Source organism: Triplophysa rosa, linkage group LG7 (genome assembly GCF_024868665.1).
Source record: "Triplophysa rosa linkage group LG7, Trosa_1v2, whole genome shotgun sequence".
In the NCBI taxonomy this organism is placed as follows: domain Eukaryota; kingdom Metazoa; phylum Chordata; class Actinopteri; order Cypriniformes; family Nemacheilidae; genus Triplophysa; species Triplophysa rosa.
In genome coordinates, this window is record NC_079896.1 from 5,196,366 (window position 1) to 5,214,090 (window position 17,725).

General features: G+C 38.3%; 4 protein-coding genes across 5 annotated transcripts in view; 2 read left to right on the forward strand and 2 right to left on the reverse strand.

The window, feature by feature from the left end:
- ca16b (carbonic anhydrase XVI b) overlaps window positions 1-9,293 on the forward strand; it is a 73,593-nt gene extending 64,300 nt beyond the window's left edge. The window contains exons 15-29 of the mRNA XM_057338398.1: window positions 992-1,083; window positions 3,083-3,179; window positions 3,368-3,450; window positions 3,537-3,671; window positions 4,815-4,949; window positions 5,032-5,192; window positions 5,435-5,570; window positions 5,937-6,083; window positions 6,199-6,292; window positions 6,810-6,886; window positions 7,026-7,154; window positions 7,373-7,519; window positions 7,665-7,801; window positions 7,974-8,109; window positions 8,520-9,293. Coding sequence (XP_057194381.1) covers window positions 992-1,083; window positions 3,083-3,179; window positions 3,368-3,450; window positions 3,537-3,671; window positions 4,815-4,949; window positions 5,032-5,192; window positions 5,435-5,570; window positions 5,937-6,083; window positions 6,199-6,292; window positions 6,810-6,886; window positions 7,026-7,154; window positions 7,373-7,519; window positions 7,665-7,801; window positions 7,974-8,109; window positions 8,520-8,666 — 1,853 coding nt within the window. The 3' untranslated portion in view covers window positions 8,667-9,293. The remainder of the gene's footprint in view (window positions 1-991; window positions 1,084-3,082; window positions 3,180-3,367; window positions 3,451-3,536; window positions 3,672-4,814; window positions 4,950-5,031; window positions 5,193-5,434; window positions 5,571-5,936; window positions 6,084-6,198; window positions 6,293-6,809; window positions 6,887-7,025; window positions 7,155-7,372; window positions 7,520-7,664; window positions 7,802-7,973; window positions 8,110-8,519) is intronic.
- Window positions 9,294-10,201: 908 nt separating this feature from the next.
- Window positions 10,202-13,172, forward strand: tardbpb (TAR DNA binding protein b). 2 transcript variants are annotated; one of them, XM_057337877.1, is made up of 6 exons: window positions 10,202-10,466; window positions 10,643-10,898; window positions 11,657-11,835; window positions 11,960-12,100; window positions 12,301-12,471; window positions 12,562-13,172. In XM_057337877.1, the coding sequence occupies exons 2-6, from the start codon at window positions 10,658-10,660 to the stop codon at window positions 13,054-13,056; spliced, it is 1,227 nt and encodes a 408-aa protein (XP_057193860.1). In that variant the 5' UTR covers window positions 10,202-10,466; window positions 10,643-10,657; the 3' UTR covers window positions 13,057-13,172. The 2 variants fall into 2 exon arrangements, with proteins under 2 accessions (XP_057193860.1, XP_057193862.1); XM_057337879.1 differs by having other exon boundaries at window positions 10,202-10,898.
- A 1,219-nt stretch (window positions 13,173-14,391) lies between these two features.
- Window positions 14,392-16,224, reverse strand: cenps (centromere protein S). The gene is made up of 5 exons (XM_057337882.1): window positions 15,723-16,224; window positions 15,494-15,617; window positions 15,368-15,401; window positions 15,176-15,242; window positions 14,392-15,054 (listed from the first exon to the last, which is right to left on the reverse strand). Exons 1-5 carry the CDS (start codon window positions 15,753-15,755, stop codon window positions 14,920-14,922), a joined length of 393 nt encoding a protein of 130 aa, XP_057193865.1. The 5' UTR covers window positions 15,756-16,224; the 3' UTR covers window positions 14,392-14,919.
- A 155-nt stretch (window positions 16,225-16,379) lies between these two features.
- rbp7b (retinol binding protein 7b, cellular) lies at window positions 16,380-17,631 on the reverse strand. Its single transcript, XM_057337881.1, has 4 exons — window positions 17,395-17,631; window positions 17,028-17,206; window positions 16,800-16,901; window positions 16,380-16,696 (listed from the first exon to the last, which is right to left on the reverse strand). The coding sequence occupies exons 1-4, from the start codon at window positions 17,465-17,467 to the stop codon at window positions 16,643-16,645; spliced, it is 408 nt and encodes a 135-aa protein (XP_057193864.1). The 5' UTR covers window positions 17,468-17,631; the 3' UTR covers window positions 16,380-16,642.
- Window positions 17,632-17,725: the final 94 nt, after the last annotated feature.

Below are 17,725 nucleotides of genomic sequence, written 5' to 3' on the forward strand. Positions count from 1 at the left end.
GGACACTTTATAATATCTGATAAAATATAATATTTTAGCATATTTAATAGGACTGCATGACACTGAAAAAAAGCTATTTGCAAACTTGCTAAATAATGAAATATACAATATGCAATACAATAATGCTTTTATTTTTGGGGGGGCAAATAAATGTAACCTATATTTAAATTTTTTATTGAAAAAATCTTAAAGTAATGATACCTGCATTGATCTAAAACTTTGACCATAACTTTTTTAAGTATTAAAATAGTTTTGTATTTGTGAACCATTGCGACATGCACATTTAAAATATTTCTATAATTTTGATATATTGTGCAGCCCTAATAAATAAAAATAAATAAATATAATTAAAGTGATAGTTCACACAAAAATAAAAATCATTTACTCACCCTTTTGTAATTTCAAACCTGTATGACTTTCACAAAAAGAAGATATTTTGAAAAAACTGGACCCCATTCACTTGCAATGGTTTTGTGTCCATACTATAAAAGTGAATGAGGTCCAGTGCTGTTCGGTTACCAACCTTCTTCAAAATATCTAAAATAACACAATATGCACACGTACTAACACACATAGACACACACACACACACACACAAGCACACACACAGACAAGCACGCACAGACACTCACGCGCACACACACACACAGACACGCACGCACAGTGAAAGCACACATTTAAGATAAAGGACAGAGAAACACAGGTCAAATATTAAACAGACTATAAATTCCTATATGCAATACTAATTAAGTAAAACTTTAAAATTCTAAACTAAAATATTCTATAAACTATCACTTTAATTATATTTATATATATAAAATAACAATTGGTAATAATATTAATAATTATTTGTATTTACTTTATTTAAAGGTATTATAATATTATAGAATTTCTTAAGTATGCTTTCTATCCTATTTTGCACTATACGTATTAAACCGCTTGGATTTGATAAGCAGATTTAGGACGCACGTGTGTGGTTTATGCATTTCAGATGATGTGGAGGCCCTTCCAGTCAGGCAGTTCCTCAAACATATCATGGAGCTGCATGCCAACAGCCAACATGGCTTTTCTCAGGAGTTTGATGTGAGTATGGTCTTTGTAGTAGGAGTGTGAGTAAATGTGTGTGTGCTCCCTGTACATATACCGGTGTTCCCAGTAGCACAGAGGCACAGATGGCTATGGGAAAAGGACTAATTAAAGAGGAGAGCCTCATTAAAATCACTCCTCTAGCTGGAGGAATCTGTGCAGGAATGCAGGATAACTTGAGCCCGGTTCATGCCCAGCAAACATTTACATTATCAGAATCCAATATGGCCACATTCACAGGCCGAGTGAAGGAAATTAAGGAAGACTCGCATTAAACGATGACAATTGCCAGCGTCATGCATACGTTAGGAAGATGCTTTACAGTAGGTAGCAATTTATAACAGAGGTGCTTTGATTTGCAGTTATAGAGAAACAAAAAAGATTTGATTGAAAGATTAATGTCTGCTTCATTACGGCACACTGGGAGCTCATTATTGTGCTTCTCTTTGAAATGCATTAGGAATTGCATTGATGTGACGATAATGAAATGATTTGGACAACTGGAGCTATTTCTATACATTCTAATCACAGTGTTTAATTACTGGAATATTTAACTTATTATTTTCTAAATGAGTCCTAAAAATTTACCAATAATATGATCAACTAATGTTCAAATGTAACAAAACAGAGTTCCGACAGAACTATTGCTTGCTTACTGCTTATTGTCAGGACATTTTACATCAAAATTTTATTTTTGTAAAATTCTGTAGGAATAGTTCAATCATTTCTCTAATGATTTACTTACCATTATGTCATCCCAGATGTATGACTTTCCTTCTTCAATATTTGTCCATTTTTATACATGCAGTATATAGGTCTAAACTTGTTAAAGTCCGGGTACAGTGACACTAAAATATGTGTTCTGAGTTTCACACAACAGAAAGTGTGTTATTAACCACCCAGCCAAATTTGAATGTAGAAAAAAACATCCAAGTAAATAAAATTTCAAAACTTTCTGCTCTCAAACGCTGGGGGTGTGTCCGCTGTTGTCGCTAAAGCCACGCCCACTCGCGTCGCTCAACTTGAGTCCCCAGTAGGCTTATGTGAAGATTTTTAAGGGAGGATTTGAATTCAAACAGTCAATGCGCACAATATTCATCAATAGATAATCACTGAAGCACGTCTTAATCACACGCAGTGATCCTCCTTCCGTTGGCGTTGTTCCCAACCGTCCATTCATGTCTGCGTTACCATTTGCTTGTTATTTGGCGTGAGATTTGTTTAGTTGGGCAGAGTGAGAGCCTGAGAGAGCCTGAAAGAGTTTGCGTGAGAGCTTGCAACCCTGAGCTCCCGATTGAGCAGATGCCTGATGCAAGGCGCTCTAGTGATAGGGGAGGGGCCATGCATGTTCGGACGCTCAATTGCATCTTCGATCCACCGTTTTAGACCCGCCCAAAAAAACGGTTTAACTCCACAATTCAGTACTACATACTTCTGAGTGTTTGTAATGTGTTTCAACAATACATTTCTAACATCTACAATGTGTTTAGAAACAATTCTCAGAATTCTCTTCACCCGGATTTTAAGCTCCAAAAGCTCATACAAGCACACCTATCATTAAATAATTTAAATAAATTAATATTTTGAGCTGATTTTGATTTTTTTTACCAAAACAAATCCATAATAGTGCTACACTGAAATACGATGAAGTATGATTGATGAAATCAAATCTCATTAGTTCTCGCATGTCTCGTGATGAAATCTTATTGACAACTAGACATGAGACCTGTTGCCATATTTCATATTTTAACCATATTTTAAAGATTTATTTTTATTAAAAACGTAATGTTTGACTATAGAAAAGACTTTTGGTGAACTATTCCTTTACGTTTTAGCACAATTAAATATTGAATATATTAGTTTGAGGGAAATTTGGGGATTTTCATCACATAGGACATAGAAGGCCAAGCTGTGTGCATTGCATGGCGGGATGTTGTTTTGTTGTATACTTAACTTTCTCAACTACTTTTGGTTCACAATCTTACATTTTTTGCAGGAGATTCAACATTGCACATCTGACATGAAGATTACAGCAGAACATTCAAATCATCCAGACAACAAACACAAAAACAGATACATCAACATTGTTGCCTGTGAGTTGTCAAAAACATGTTCCTTCTTATGAATTCCTATGTGATTTTATCCTGCTTGCATGCTAGCAAAGCATCCATGATGGAGATCAAAGCTAATAATATCCATATGTTAGTCTTGCGTACACTTCTAGCATTTCTAATTCCATTACATATCTATGGTACATCATTTATTATGTTTTAATTCCCAGATGATCACAGCAGAGTGAAGTTACAGCAGTTGCCTGGGAAAGACTCCAAGCACACTGACTACATCAATGCCAACTATGTGGACGTAAGTATATTTTATTGAATGTGTGTGTGTGTGTGCGTGTTTGTCTTCTTTATATCTGTTTTATAATTATATCCGCTCTCTCTCAGGGTTATAAAAGAGCCAGGGCTTACATAGCTGCTCAGGGGCCTCTGAAGTCCACCTTTGATGACTTCTGGAGAATGATTTGGGAACAAAACTCGAGAGTGATTGTGATGATAACTAACTTGGTGGAGAAAGGCAGGGTGAGTAATCAATAACCACCTCACTTTTAATTGGAGACTTTAATCAGAAATGTAAACCTTTTGAACGGTCTCGGTCACTACACGCCTACTTTCCGAAACTCCGCCCTTCAAAACATTTTAGCCAATCCATCCCAAACACAAAATGATTCACAGGCAGATAACATTTCTGTTTGGTTAGTTTTAGATTAAGTAATTCGCCGAAAAATATCACTCATGATTTACTCACCCTCATGCGGTCTCAGGTATGCCTTCAGTCGAACACAAACAAAAATTTGTATCTAAAAATATTGCTAACTTTATATAGATGGTTTCAGCGGTAACAACATAAACAAATGTTATGTGGCCCAAACTTAACTTCCGGTAGACCTCCGCAAAGTATCAATAACTGTTGAGTAGTTTTAATGTAATTTAATAAAATGAATATACAATAAAATATTTATATGAATTTATATTAAAATTATTTAATTATAAAAAAATTATATTATAACCAAACATAGACCGGAAGTTAACTTCGGGCCAGGCTCATACATCCATGATACAAACAATCCCAACAACTTCATTAGGTTTTGTCTTCTGAAGGTGTGTCCGAAATTTAACCAAATTGAAACTGAAATTTCTCAAAATCGCATTGCTTTTTGTGTGTCTTGTGATAAAATATCATATGGCAACTAGTCACGAAACACGCACGTTGTTTGAATTTCTGTAATGATGACTTTTATGATGATGTACTGTATGTGCTTTTTGGACCCATACATGGACATAAAGTGACGGGTATTTACATCTGGTGTAGCTTGAGTAAAAGTAAATTATGAGAGAATTTATTTATCTGTGAACTATTTCTTTACAAGTGCTTTATCTAACTTTATTTGTGAACAGATTAGTTTTGCCCCTGGTGTGATACATTGCTTTGATTTTAATGCTAAAATGTTCTCTCGGCGTGAGTAAAATCTCTAAAACAAATCTTTAAAATCTGCCCTTTAAAGATTTTATGTTGACTCAAGCTTGTTTTTATTGGTTTGTCTCCAATGCATTACTTTTCTTTAATCACCTGAAGGCTTCTGTTTCACGCTGTTTTACTATTCAAACACACAATGCCAATACAAAAAGTCTGGTACAATAACGGCATTTGTGTTGTTTTTACAGAGGAAATGTGATCAGTATTGGCCTTCAGAGAACAGTGAGGTATACGGACACATAATGGTGACTTTGAAGAGCACTAAAGTGTATGCATACTACACACTGCGCCATTTCATCATACGCCACGCCAAAGTGAAAAAGGTTCGTATGAGAATTCTTGGCATACTTTGCCAAACATTTTTTCTTCAACACATGCTTTTCTCGCTCTCTGTGCCTGTTTTAGGGTCAAAGGGGAAAGCAGAATGAACGTCTAGTGGTCCAGTATCACTACACTCAATGGCCAGACATGGGCGTGCCCGAGTACACACTACCGGTCCTCAAATTCATCGCCCGCTCTACAGTGGCACAGACGCCAGGCACGGGCCCCATCCTAGTGCACTGCAGGTATCGTCTGCTATGAAAATTGCACCCCCCCCCATGCTCGCGTGTCGTATGTTATGTCTGTTTCCTATGGTGCACTTTCCAATACACCTTTCATTTAACCATGAATTATTGCTGTGACCGTTGTGCAAGTTTTCACAGTCCTGCGTCATTTCCAAGAGGGTGGTGGAAAGTGTGCGAGGCTGTGCTTTGTAGTAAAATGAGATCTTAATATTTATCAGACCCTCTTTGTCTGTGCCCTGCAGTGCCGGGGTGGGCAGAACAGGCACCTACATAGTCATAGACAGCATGCTTCAGCAGATTAAAGACAAAGGTACTGTCAACGTCCTGGGGTTTCTCAAGCACATCAGAGCCCAGCGGAACTATCTCGTCCAGACTGAGGTTACTACACCCTTGATGTTCACATGCGCACATTTAAAGGGATAGTTTACCTAAAAATAAAAATTCTGTCATTATTTATTTACCTTCATGCTGTTTAAAACCCTTATGACTTTCTTCTGTGGAACACAAAAGAAGATATTTTGATAAATGTCTTTGTGGTTTTGTGTCCATACAATGGAAGTCAATGGGGGCCAATGTTGTTTGCTCACCAACATTCTTCAAAATATATTTTTTATACTGTAGAAAAAAGTCACGTGTTATTTTGCACGTTGCCATATTTCGTTAATTATTCATAAATATACTGTGCAAATGTCACCTAGTTTGTCTTATTAAATAAATATATATATATACGTGTGCGTCACACAGGAGCAGTTCATCTTTATCCATGATGCATTAATGGAAGCTGTGCTTAGCAAGGACACAGAGGTACCTGCCTGGCAACTCCACAGTTACGTCAACAACATCCTCACGCCGAGCCCTACGGGACAAACACGCATGGATAAACAGTTTAAGGTCTGGACTTGATGACTCTGTTGTGCCTCTGTGCATCAGCATTAAGACGCTCATTTTTTCACAGCTAGACGACTCACTTGCTCCATCTTGTGGACGCTGTCGTTTGTTTCTCTAGTTGTTGACGCAATGCAATTCTCACCTGGCCGAGTGTTTGAGTGCCCAGAAGGACTGTAACAAGGAGAAGAACCGCACGTCTAAAGTGTTGCCAAGTGAGTCGCAAAACCTTCAAGACTGATATATCAGTGTATACAACACTCCAGCTTCATTGCCAATATGGGCATTGCTGCATTCTCAGTGTAGCACGGATAATATATAACAGCCAATGTATGTGCAGTGTAGAAGAATGAACTGGAATTTTTCCTCTACAGTGTGATAATACTGGGGTTTTATTTTCGTATAACTTTTTGAGGTTAATGAGATGAAGTGATCATTATAGGTGGTCAACAAGAACAAGGACCCATTGATTTAAAAACGTATTGTAAAAATGTACTGTATTAGTTTTGCCTTTTTTTACTAAACCACAAACCCAGTGTTGATACGTTGCTGAATGTGCCTGGTCATGTGATCGTATTTTGAGTTTTAGTATTTGGGGTCATTGGGCCGTTGAACAGATTTTGTTATGCAGATCTGGGAACCCTGCTTTTAATTTGGAAGAATGAATCGTAGTTGAATGATCCAGATTGCTTTGTAGTCATTGTAGGTTGTTTGTCATTGTTTTTCTCACAGCGGAGCGAGCTCGGGTGGCCCTCTCTCCCCTCCCTGGAGTAAAGGGAACAGACTACATCAACGCCTCTTACATTATGGTGCGATGCTTTGTGTTTGGCTTTGCATTTGTGGAGCATATTAAACAACGCAGGACACGCTTTTGACTTTACTGGTATTCTGCTGGTTTCTCCATGCCGTGACTTTTTTACAATGATATGAATGTTTAACCAATCACAGGGCTACTACAGGAGCAATGAGTTTATCATTACCCAGCATCCTTTGCCCCACACAACCACAGACTTCTGGAGGATGATTTGGGATCACAATGCTCAAGTGATTGTGATGTTGCCGGACAACCTTGGCCTTGTAAGTACACCATTGATGGTTTAGATAGCATTAACAAAACATGTCAACATAGGACCAGTTCTTGGGGAATTTTGCATCTTCTACAAAACATTTGCATTCGCTACAATATGTTTACATTTGCATGTACAAGTTTTGACCGTGGAAACAGATTACAATCCATATTGAGCCTTATATGGCAAGATTTGTGTCTATGGCATGGCTCTGTTCTTTCTTCATAGACCGAGGATGAATTCGTGTACTGGCCCAGCAGAGAAGAGCCCATGAACTGTGTGGCCTTCACTGTCACTCTTATCAACACTGACAGACTCTGTTTGTCGAATGAGGAACAACTTGTCATCCACGACTTCATCTTAGAGGCTACACAGGTATCTCACTCCCCTCCACACATTAAAAACACATTAAACAGCTCTGCAACCATAGGACTCATGTTCTGAAAATGTGTTGCATTAATAATTCAAAGCCACATTATTGATGGCATCATGCCCGCGTTATGCCCTGTTTGCTGTGCAGGATGACTATGTGCTAGAGGTCCGACATTTCCAATGTCCAAACAGGCCCGACGCATCCATTAGCAGCACCTTTGAGCTCATCAACATCATCAAAGAAGATGCCATGACAAGAGACGGTCCTACCATCATCCATGACGAGTGAGTACAATGGGCCATCACTTACATTTCAGGAAATAAAGACGGGGTACCACAGCATCCCCCATCTTCTTCCATCCCCCTCAGCAGCTCTAAACCAGAATTTTCTGAGCGTACACAATGAATACTTACAGATACAGATGTGCATGTGGGGTTTACTGATTGTGTGTTTCAGGTTCGGGGCGGTGTCTGCCGGAACATTTTGTGCTCTGACGACACTTTCTCAGCAACTGGAGAGGGAAAGTGCCGTGGACGTCTACCAAGTAGCCAAGATGATTAACCTCATGAGGCCTGGTGTCTTCACTGAAATCGTGAGTTAACTAAATGAGACCTCATTACAAAATTTATGAAAAATTGTCTGGACAGATGAAATTTAGAGCGAGGTCACGATCTTAGAAATGTAGTTCTTCGAAGTGCCAGCAGCTTGTAACTTGTAGCTTTAGGTGAGGTTACGGCTCTCTTTTGAACAGAGAATAATGCGCAAAGTATAAAGAAATTCTTGAAAGGTTTTTTTGCAAAGCTGGCAACCGACAGACAAATTCCATGCAATAAGCAGAAACACCTTTTCAACCCAAAAGTTGGGTGCATGCCTTTTGATCCAACAATGGGTTGACAATATAGTGTAGGCCTATATACTGTACATGCAATAATTGTAAAAAACAGTTTTCTATTCCTCCATTTAATTTAAGTACTTCTCTTTCTGTTTTTGTAATTGTTTTAGGAGCATTATCACTACCTTTACAAAGCTATGCTCAGCCTGATCAACAGTAAGGACTTCAGACTTGGCTTCACCTACGTAGACAAACTTGGTGGGATTGTGGTAACAGATGAATCTAACCAGGCTGAGAGCATGGAGTCTTTGGTTTGAGGTTCCCAGAACACAGACAGAAGAGACAGAAGAACTGATTCCTTGAACTTTCCATGAGGCCTTTTTTCCCAGACTCTTGACGAAATGAAAAAGAAAACAAGAGCTTTTATATATGGAAAAAAAAATTCTTTTGATATTTATTTTTGCTGCTTTTTGTTATCCTGCTGAGCGTCACCTGCTCTCCGATACACATGCTCACAGACACACACACAGCAACATGCAGCTGTCTATTTTGCACTACACGTTCAGTGTTACTTCTTGATGCCTAGCTGATTATTGATAATTGTGTTGAAAACGTTTTTGAGTATCATTACATTCTTATTGCGAAGTCTGCAGACTTGAGAGGGAGATCGGCGACGACGGCACGTTAACACACATCGGCCTCATACCTATTAAAGCTGTACACAGAGAAGCTCCACATTTAAATTAATGCTCAACACTATGCGACTTTTAACCGTCAGGCATTGTGACTTGTTAGAATATGTTCTTTTTTTATTTATTAAGATATGCCATTTTATGTCTAACTTATATACATTTTTTCGGTGTGGTATCATAACAGCAACTGTGAACATATATTGTTATCAGTAGCATTTCTATTGTTTTGTAATAAATAAAGATATTGATCAAACTGTGTTTCTTTTCATTCTTTTAGTTGAGTTTTCTAATAGTGTTATTACATTACATCAATTTTACTTATATTTAAAGCATCTTTGCGTCATTACACTTCTGACCCTAACACATGTGCAGAATGAAAGTTAGATAACCTTTTAACTTTTCAAGCATGACTTATAGAGAAAGATACAGATTTTTATTAAGCATCAATGCCAAAATTCAGAGACGACAATTTTACAGCAAAACTTCACACACAAGAAATTCCTGCAGCTCCATATGATAGAGCATTCTGTAAAGCTTATGGGTTCAATACCCAATAAACACATCGATTACAAAATGAATAGATTGCTTGATTCGCTTTGGACTAAAAAGTCTTTTCAAATGCATAAATGTAAATGTGATTGAATTAGATAAATATGTCTGGAAAATGTCTTAGATTGAGATGTAATATAAATAACTATAACTGGTTACAATGTGTGCGTTCCTATTGTAAATGTAACAAAATGCCTTTTTAACTATACACAGATTAAAAACAACAATGTTGTAGTGTTTATGTAAAGGTACGTTTTAGTGCAGAAGACAAACCTATTTATTACAACGCCGTAGCACTCACTGTACATTGCATGTACTCATGATCACCACCAGAGGGAGCTATATGTGGTTGAACAGCGCACTAACCTTAACACACAGGGAATGGTGATTTTTCTTTCACAGGAAGTGTCTATATTATACAGATGACAAACCCTTCTTTATGGCAACTGTTTTGTTTAGTAAATAATAGTTTATTTCATTGAGTTATATGAGATTATATAAGGAGCAAAAAAATGTTAGTTTATCTAAGATGTTTGTTTTGCTTCGCTCCACCCCCGTAGATGAAATATTGAGCTCTTCCAAACAATGACGTATTTCCTTCATGACTGAGGTATTGCCATCTTGATACAAAAACAGTGTTGCATGAGTTGTATAAACAAAATATGTTCGTCTTATTGTTGCTTACAGAAATCGGAATTGGTTTATTTTGATCAGCGCATATGAAACTAAAACGAAAGAGCGATATAGTTATCCACTTAGAGGTTTATTAACTGGCTCATTCATCCCGGGAGCCACATTTTATTTTCGGAAAGAGAAAAGCTGCTGCTGCTGGTGACGTTAACAAAGGACTATTTGGATCCGAGCAGTCGTTTATTGGTAACGTTCTTTGCTAATTTTCACTACTGTATAGAGCCTAATATTAATCCTTGCTTTATTTTGGCCATTTAATGGTCGATTAAGGTCATATTTAGCCGTTGCTAAGCAATAATCGTTCGTTGTGGGTCTCGCGCACGGTCGACGGCTCACGTTACGTTTCTTGTACTCGCGAGCAGCTCGATTGAGAAGAGATGGCAGAGATGTACATTCGCGTAGCGGAGGAGGAGAACGAGGAACCGATGGAGATACCGTCGGAGGACGACGGCACGGTGTTGCTGTCCACGGTGGCCGCTCAGTTTCCAGGAGCGTGCGGCCTACGCTACCGGAGCCCCGTTTCTCAGTGCATGAGGGGAGTGCGTCTCGTGGACGGAATTCTGCACGCCCCCGAGAACGGCTGGGGAAACTTGGTCTACGTGGTCAATTATCCTAAAGGTAGACTATATAATAAACACTAGTACCTCAATATCTCAATGAATAAAACGTATTATCATGTGATGCTGTACGTCATGCATTTGACAGTGCTTCTCAGTTTAGTGTGCAGTGCAGACTACATTACTGAACTAATCTACTATGACCAAGTGCTTGGTTTACAGTATCACGTGACATTACCGTTGGACACAGTTTGTAAAAAAACGTTCTTGAATGTTTGTTTACATTTGCTGTAAGTAGTAGTAGATCAATACCTATATTAGAATTTTTCTCAGGGTCTGTTGTTTATGGGTCAATCCCACAATGCATTGCGAGTGAAATACAAACGGCCCTTTTATATAATAATATTATGAAAATCTACATCTGAAATGACTAAAATCACCTTATTTGAGGCTTCTCATTCATTTATATATTGCACAATTTATATTTTATTCTTCTCGTTGTCAATTCTTCAGCCTTGAGTTAAATCTTTGTCTTACATTTTAATTTGTATCTTGTATAACATGTTGCACAATGTGCAGAGTTGACCACATTTGCATTTCATCAAGATTTACATCTGTTGTATATTTGAATAACTCGTGTGTGTGTGTGTGTGTGTGTGTGTGTGTGTGTGTGTGTGTGTGTGTGTGTGTGTGTGACAAATACAATTTTGAATCAAGTCGACTAGCTTGCCATTTTTTTGTTTCCCTTTGTCTTCACTGTGCCACACTGTTTTGTTGTTGTGTGCATGTTCAACACTTTTCTCAACTTGTCTATTCAAGAAACCATACTACCAGATAATAAGAGGAAGATGGATGAGATCGATGCTTCATCTGCTACAAAGATCAAGAGAGGTGACCAGAAAACGTCAGATCTGATCGTGTTGGGTTTGCCTTGGAAAACTTCAGAGCAAGATTTAAAGGACTACTTTAGTACGTTTGGGGAGGTCATCATGGTGCAGGTAAAACTACAGTTTTCGACAGCCTTCTGTGTTTTGGTGAACGCAGAAATCCCTAGAAAAGCCCATAATTACTGTTTAATGCTCATAACATAGTCTGTATATATACATGATTTTGTGTGAGCAGGTTAAACGGGATGTGAAGACTGGAAATTCGAAAGGATTTGGATTTGTAAGGTTTACAGAGTGGGAGACTCAGACTAAGGTGATGTCACAGCGGCACATGATTGATGGCAGGTGGTGTGACTGCAAACTGCCAAACTCAAAGGTTAGTGGCTGATGTTTTTGTTTTCTTTTTACATACACTTACACTAAAGTCTAGCATGAAAAGAAACAAATTAACCACAATGCTACAGCCAGTATTTAACAAATTGGTGTCATGTACTATTAATTAGCGGTTATGAAGTGAATGTAAGATTCTTATGTTGTGAGATGATGATCTCATAATCTTTCTCTGACCTTTAACAGCAAGGTCCTGATGAGCCAATGAGGAGCAGGAAGGTGTTTGTAGGGCGTTGCACGGAGGACATGACGGCCGATGAGCTTCGTCAGTTCTTCATGCAATATGGGGAGGTCACAGATGTCTTCATTCCCAAACCCTTCAGAGCGTTTGCTTTCGTCACCTTTGCAGATGACCAAGTAAGTCGCTATTGTCTGTACATTGATCTTGAAAAAAATTTAATTGGTTTCAAGTTGTTTGAAACAACACAACATTTTGAAATCTTCTAGGTCGCTGCGTCACTGTGCGGAGAGGATCTGATCATCAAAGGAGTCAGCGTCCACATCTCTAACGCAGAGCCAAAACACAACAACACTAGGCAGATGATGGAGCGGGCAGGGCGCTTCGGGAACGGGTTCGGGGCTCAGGGTTTTGCAGGAAACCGTAGCGCCATGGGGGCTAGCTCCAGCAGTATGGGGAATTTTGGAAATTTCAACCTTAACCCGGCCATGATGGCTGCCGCCCAGGCAGCCCTGCAGAGCAGCTGGGGCATGATGGGAATGTTAGCTCAGCAGAATCAGTCTGCAGCGCCCGGCACCAGCACGAGTGGCACGAGCACCGCTCGGGACCAAACCCAATCATACAGCTCGGGAAACAGCAACTACAGCAGCAGCTCTGCCGCTCTCGGTTGGGGCTCCGGGTCTAACTCGGGCACCCCTGGTAGTGGGTTTAACTCAAGCTTTGGTTCTAGTATGGAGTCAAAGTCGTCGGGGTGGGGTATGTAAGTTGTGTTTCGTTTTCGGTTTTGAAGTGTTGTTATTTCTAGTGTGTCTGGTAAGTATTTTACCAAGAGACTTATCTCGTCACGTTTGTTTGGGAGCGGGGATAGGTGAAAAGGGAGTTTGGAGACAAAAAAAATCGAATGTTTTGTACATTGAATGCTATTTAGTGTTTGGAGTGAGATGTTAACCAGAGTGTTACTCTAATGTGTATCATCTTTGGTGTTATGTTTTCCCCAATGTTGTATTGTCTTGGTTGATGCAACTGAAACATTTCAACTGGATTCTTATAATGCATGTGATATAGCAAAAAAAATGCATGTGGAATTGCATCGTCATTAAAGGACATTTATCGTTTTGTTGAAAGAAAGGAACTTGCATTTGAAAGAATCTGGTTGAAAAATATTTCCGTTGAACTTGATTTCAGTCTAGTTGTATGGAACTACTTAAAAACAAGCCTTCATCAAAATCTCTTCTGCAGTTGACATCTGTGAGGTTTGCCTGGGAAGAGCGCCCTCTATGGCAGCACAGTGTGGCTGAGGTCACTATCTCACCTTCCTCCCCATGTCTGTATGCTTTCATCGCACGGCTCTATGACACGGTGGGTGTCCACTTTTTTAAAATCCACTTTTTATGACAAGAACTGCGCAGAAAGTGACGTTTTTTAAACAACCCTTGAGTGCGATTGGTGATGGCGAAGAGTGAGAAGTCTGCGAGTGAGCGAAGAGAGAGAAAAAGTGTGGAGCGCACGAACGCAATAAACTTGCGAATGCAATGAAAGAGCCGAATTGTGACTGCGTTGGTGAGCGTGTGAATGAGAGCTGCTGAATCTTCCCAGAGTCCCATTAATTGAGCCCAAAACGTCGGACATTTAGTTCACATGTACCTCAAGGATTTATTTTGTCTTCCTAGGTCCCCTATTTTGCTTTTCTCCTCTAGTATACTGACTTTTGTGCTTAAATAGTTGAATGTTGTGATGATGCATATTTTTGTCTTGCTTCTATAATCCCATCTGAATGCCGTACGGTGTGTGTGCTTTATTTCCTTGTAACTTGACCTGTAAGTGTGAACTTTGATGTGGATGACATCTTCAGTGGACACTGAGGGGGGAAACGTGAGTGATGATGCAAGTGTGACCTGTATGTTGAGTGCTGTGGATGTCTGTGGAAGTCCTCTAGATAATGTTGCTCAGTGTTTTCAAAGGCATTTTATATGACTTGTCAAATGAAGGGAGTGCTTCAATAAAACTAATTTGAATAGATTGCTTTGTTTTCTCATGCTGGTTTGTCACATGATATTTGAGAGTAAAGATTAAAAATCTAATTGAATTCACACGTTTAGGGGCCTGGAATATGGATGGCCGCAACTGAACCCCAGGCGGGAAGTCCGTTTGGGGATGGAAGAAGATGGAGGATGCTGTGGTACCCCATTACAGCAATAAAACCTCTGGTAATGGACATGGTGTAATGTGGCAGAATTTATAGGTCCCTTAACATGAGTTGCTTTCTAAGTACATGCTTAAGTTTAATGAGAAAATTGCTTTTTGTCCCACTTAAATCCACCTAAATGTTAACTGAGATGCAATTGGATTTGATCTGGTTTCAATACAGTAGCAATGACATTGAGACAAAGTCATTTTCAGGTCAAAGTATTAAATTTTTTACAATATCTACATTGTTTTATTAGAAAGCTTCCTATTGAACACGTATGCTTTCAGGATTCTTTATTACAATAAAACGCAACCAAACACTTGTTTGTTTGAGTAATTATTCAAATATTTCACTCTGATGTAAAGTTGGTTGATTCGCACATTTACCAGCCGAATCTGTAAATGTTAATGATGCCTGTATATATTTTGGTCCTTTTCCATTAGTCTTCAACTTCATTGTCTTCCTCGGGTTCCATGTCTTTGCTCTTCCTCTTTGCAGCAGTCTTCTTTCTCTTCTCCTTCAGTTCTTGGTTGTTCAAAGCCAATTCTTCGCTTTTCTGCTGAATGTAGTCGGCCTGTGAAGATAAAGGGCACAACTAAGTTTCTAGAACTGTAAATATATTTAGAAAAGCAGATTTGAAAAAAGTAAAACCACTGCAGGCGTCAAAATGTCAAATATATTTGAGGTGATCCTACCAATGCTGTGGTTCTCCTAGCCGTGAGCTTCACATCATCTACTGTAACCGTGTGTCGTTTAGCATGCCTGTATAAACCCAACAAACATTTACGTTACATTTTATTTACTACATTTCACTACAAAAGTAAAACAATTCATTTGTTTTTGGTTCGTTTTAAAACGCGTACGATATGAGAAGGGTAAACATTTACCTCGCGAAAGCTTCCAGGTCCTTGGCAAATATGTCTAACGTTAGAGGTAAGAAACATGACTAAAGTAATTATCATATTTAATCGTTTTTATTTAACTCAATTACAACATGAAAGAGAAAGTCTCACCACATTGTCTGAATGCAGTCTCAGCTATAGCTGCTATGGTTTGTTTGGTGATTTGTTTCTCGCAGTCTGAGGCAATGTGTTGACAGTGATAGCCGACTGTGTAATGAATAGCAGCTTTAAGCCTCTAAAAGAGCAAAAACAATTACCGTGTGACTGCTGCGATGTTCAAATATGTCAAAATACAGTGTATTTAATCATGTAGACATTACACATTAGTTGGTCATTTTACCTGCTTTTGTGCGTCATTGTCATCCATCTTCATTAGATAAATGAGTCGAACTTAGTTCAACTTCACGTTTTTATTTACTTGAAATTGAAAATTCCGCGAAATATGGTTTACTCGCGTTGTAATGCTTCTGACTGTCTTTTCGCATCAACGCCCCCTACTGGTGTGGAGCGGAAGTGACCTTAGAATGACCGATTTACTGGTGTGATTTGCATCTGTTCACTTTTAAGGACATTTGTTTGGCTCAAATTCAAACATTAAATTCAAATTCTATTTGCTTTACCATGTGCATTTATTTTCTGCAGTTATTATATATCTGCATATAATTATTTTAAAATATTGATAAAGTGTCATATAGGCAAGTGTCAAACGTTTTCAACCGCAATTCTGAACAGTTCTTGGGGTAGGGTGTATTTGCTTAGCATGAATTTATAATTATATTTGTTTACCATTATATACAGTTCATCAATAAATTATTTTGCTATTTTTGCTACCATTACATTTTTTTGCTGTTTTAGACAGTTTTACACTTTCATTTGTGGAATACAGTTATTTAATGCCAGATTCCATTTTGACAAGGGTCAACGTGTGTATTGACCTGTACATTTTTACTGGGAAATTGCAGTCCAATAGCATTTTTCTACCCAGACAAGCTGTGTCTATACAAACATACATTCAAAAGAAAAAAATATATGCTGCAGAATGTGCTTTATTTTTTATAGATTATTATGTAACAGTTATATAATAGTAAATCATTTGTTGGAGCAACATTTCCACAAACAGCAATGCATCTTGACATTCATGAAACCTTTTGAGGAACGTTGTCATATAAAAATCATCAAAAGAAATGTTTAAAATGCCATTTATGATATGTTACATCACTGAATCATTAAGACTAACTCACTCAACATAATAGTTAAGAATCAAGCACTTCTTTTGTATGTTTGTTTGCAGGTCTGGTCTTCACATTTAAGCTCCTTAAGAAAAAAGTTGAAGAGAATGGTGGTTAAACATTTTATATCTTAACTACATTGCATGCATTTTTTTATTCCTATGTCATTGGGCCTACATTTGACTTACAAGGTAAAGATTATCTCCGTCTATCCAGTGCGTCCAACCTCGGCTCTTTTTTTCACCTTTCTGCACACACACAAGTTTGTCGTTATCCCAGTTGACTGTTGTCTGTCAAAAAAAAAACAGATAGGTATTTCTCGATTCTGGCACAAAAACTGCTCTTCTAGACTCTGACCGCACAACCTTTCATTGCCATGCTGTGGTTTTATTGTATGTTGTTGTGTATGGGTTAACCTGGCATTTTCTGTTATCCAGTCCTTTGGTGACCTCCTCAAATTCTTCGCCGATTTTGAAAGAACATGAGTAGTTTCGGAAGGCTGTTAAAGTTTTAATATTGAAAGAGTCTCCATCTTGCTCAATGATCTTCTGTGGCTTGAGCATGCCCGCTATCTTTCGTGTGGCGAAATCAATTCCTGTATTTCCAAGTTTCAGATGAAATCCACATTCTTGGTCAATATGCACACACCACAATTTCATCTGACATTATTAAAATAATAAGCAAAATAAAAACATGGAAATATCACTACTATTTATATACGGTTTATTTAATGTACTGTTGTACATTTTAAGCAAAACAAATTTTTTGCTGGTAAATACTCACCAAGAGCCACCATGTAACCTTCCAAGTTTTCATTGTCCACCATGTCCCAGGTTCCCCTGTAGTTCATAGGCATACTCAAGGTTTATCCAGAAGTGTCACTTTCACACGGTTCTAGTTTCTGATTGAACCAAGAACCTCGTATTTAACTTTATATATGTGGAAATGAAAGAAACAGATGTGATGTGTCGTATTTCAGTGGATCTGTGTGTAGTAATATGGGTCAGAGGTGATTCCCTAGAACACAAAGGCTATTTTAAAGGCATGTTCAGAGGGGCTGTTCTCCGGGGCGGAACAAAACTTTTGCACACTTATTGCACATGTCTCTTGGGAA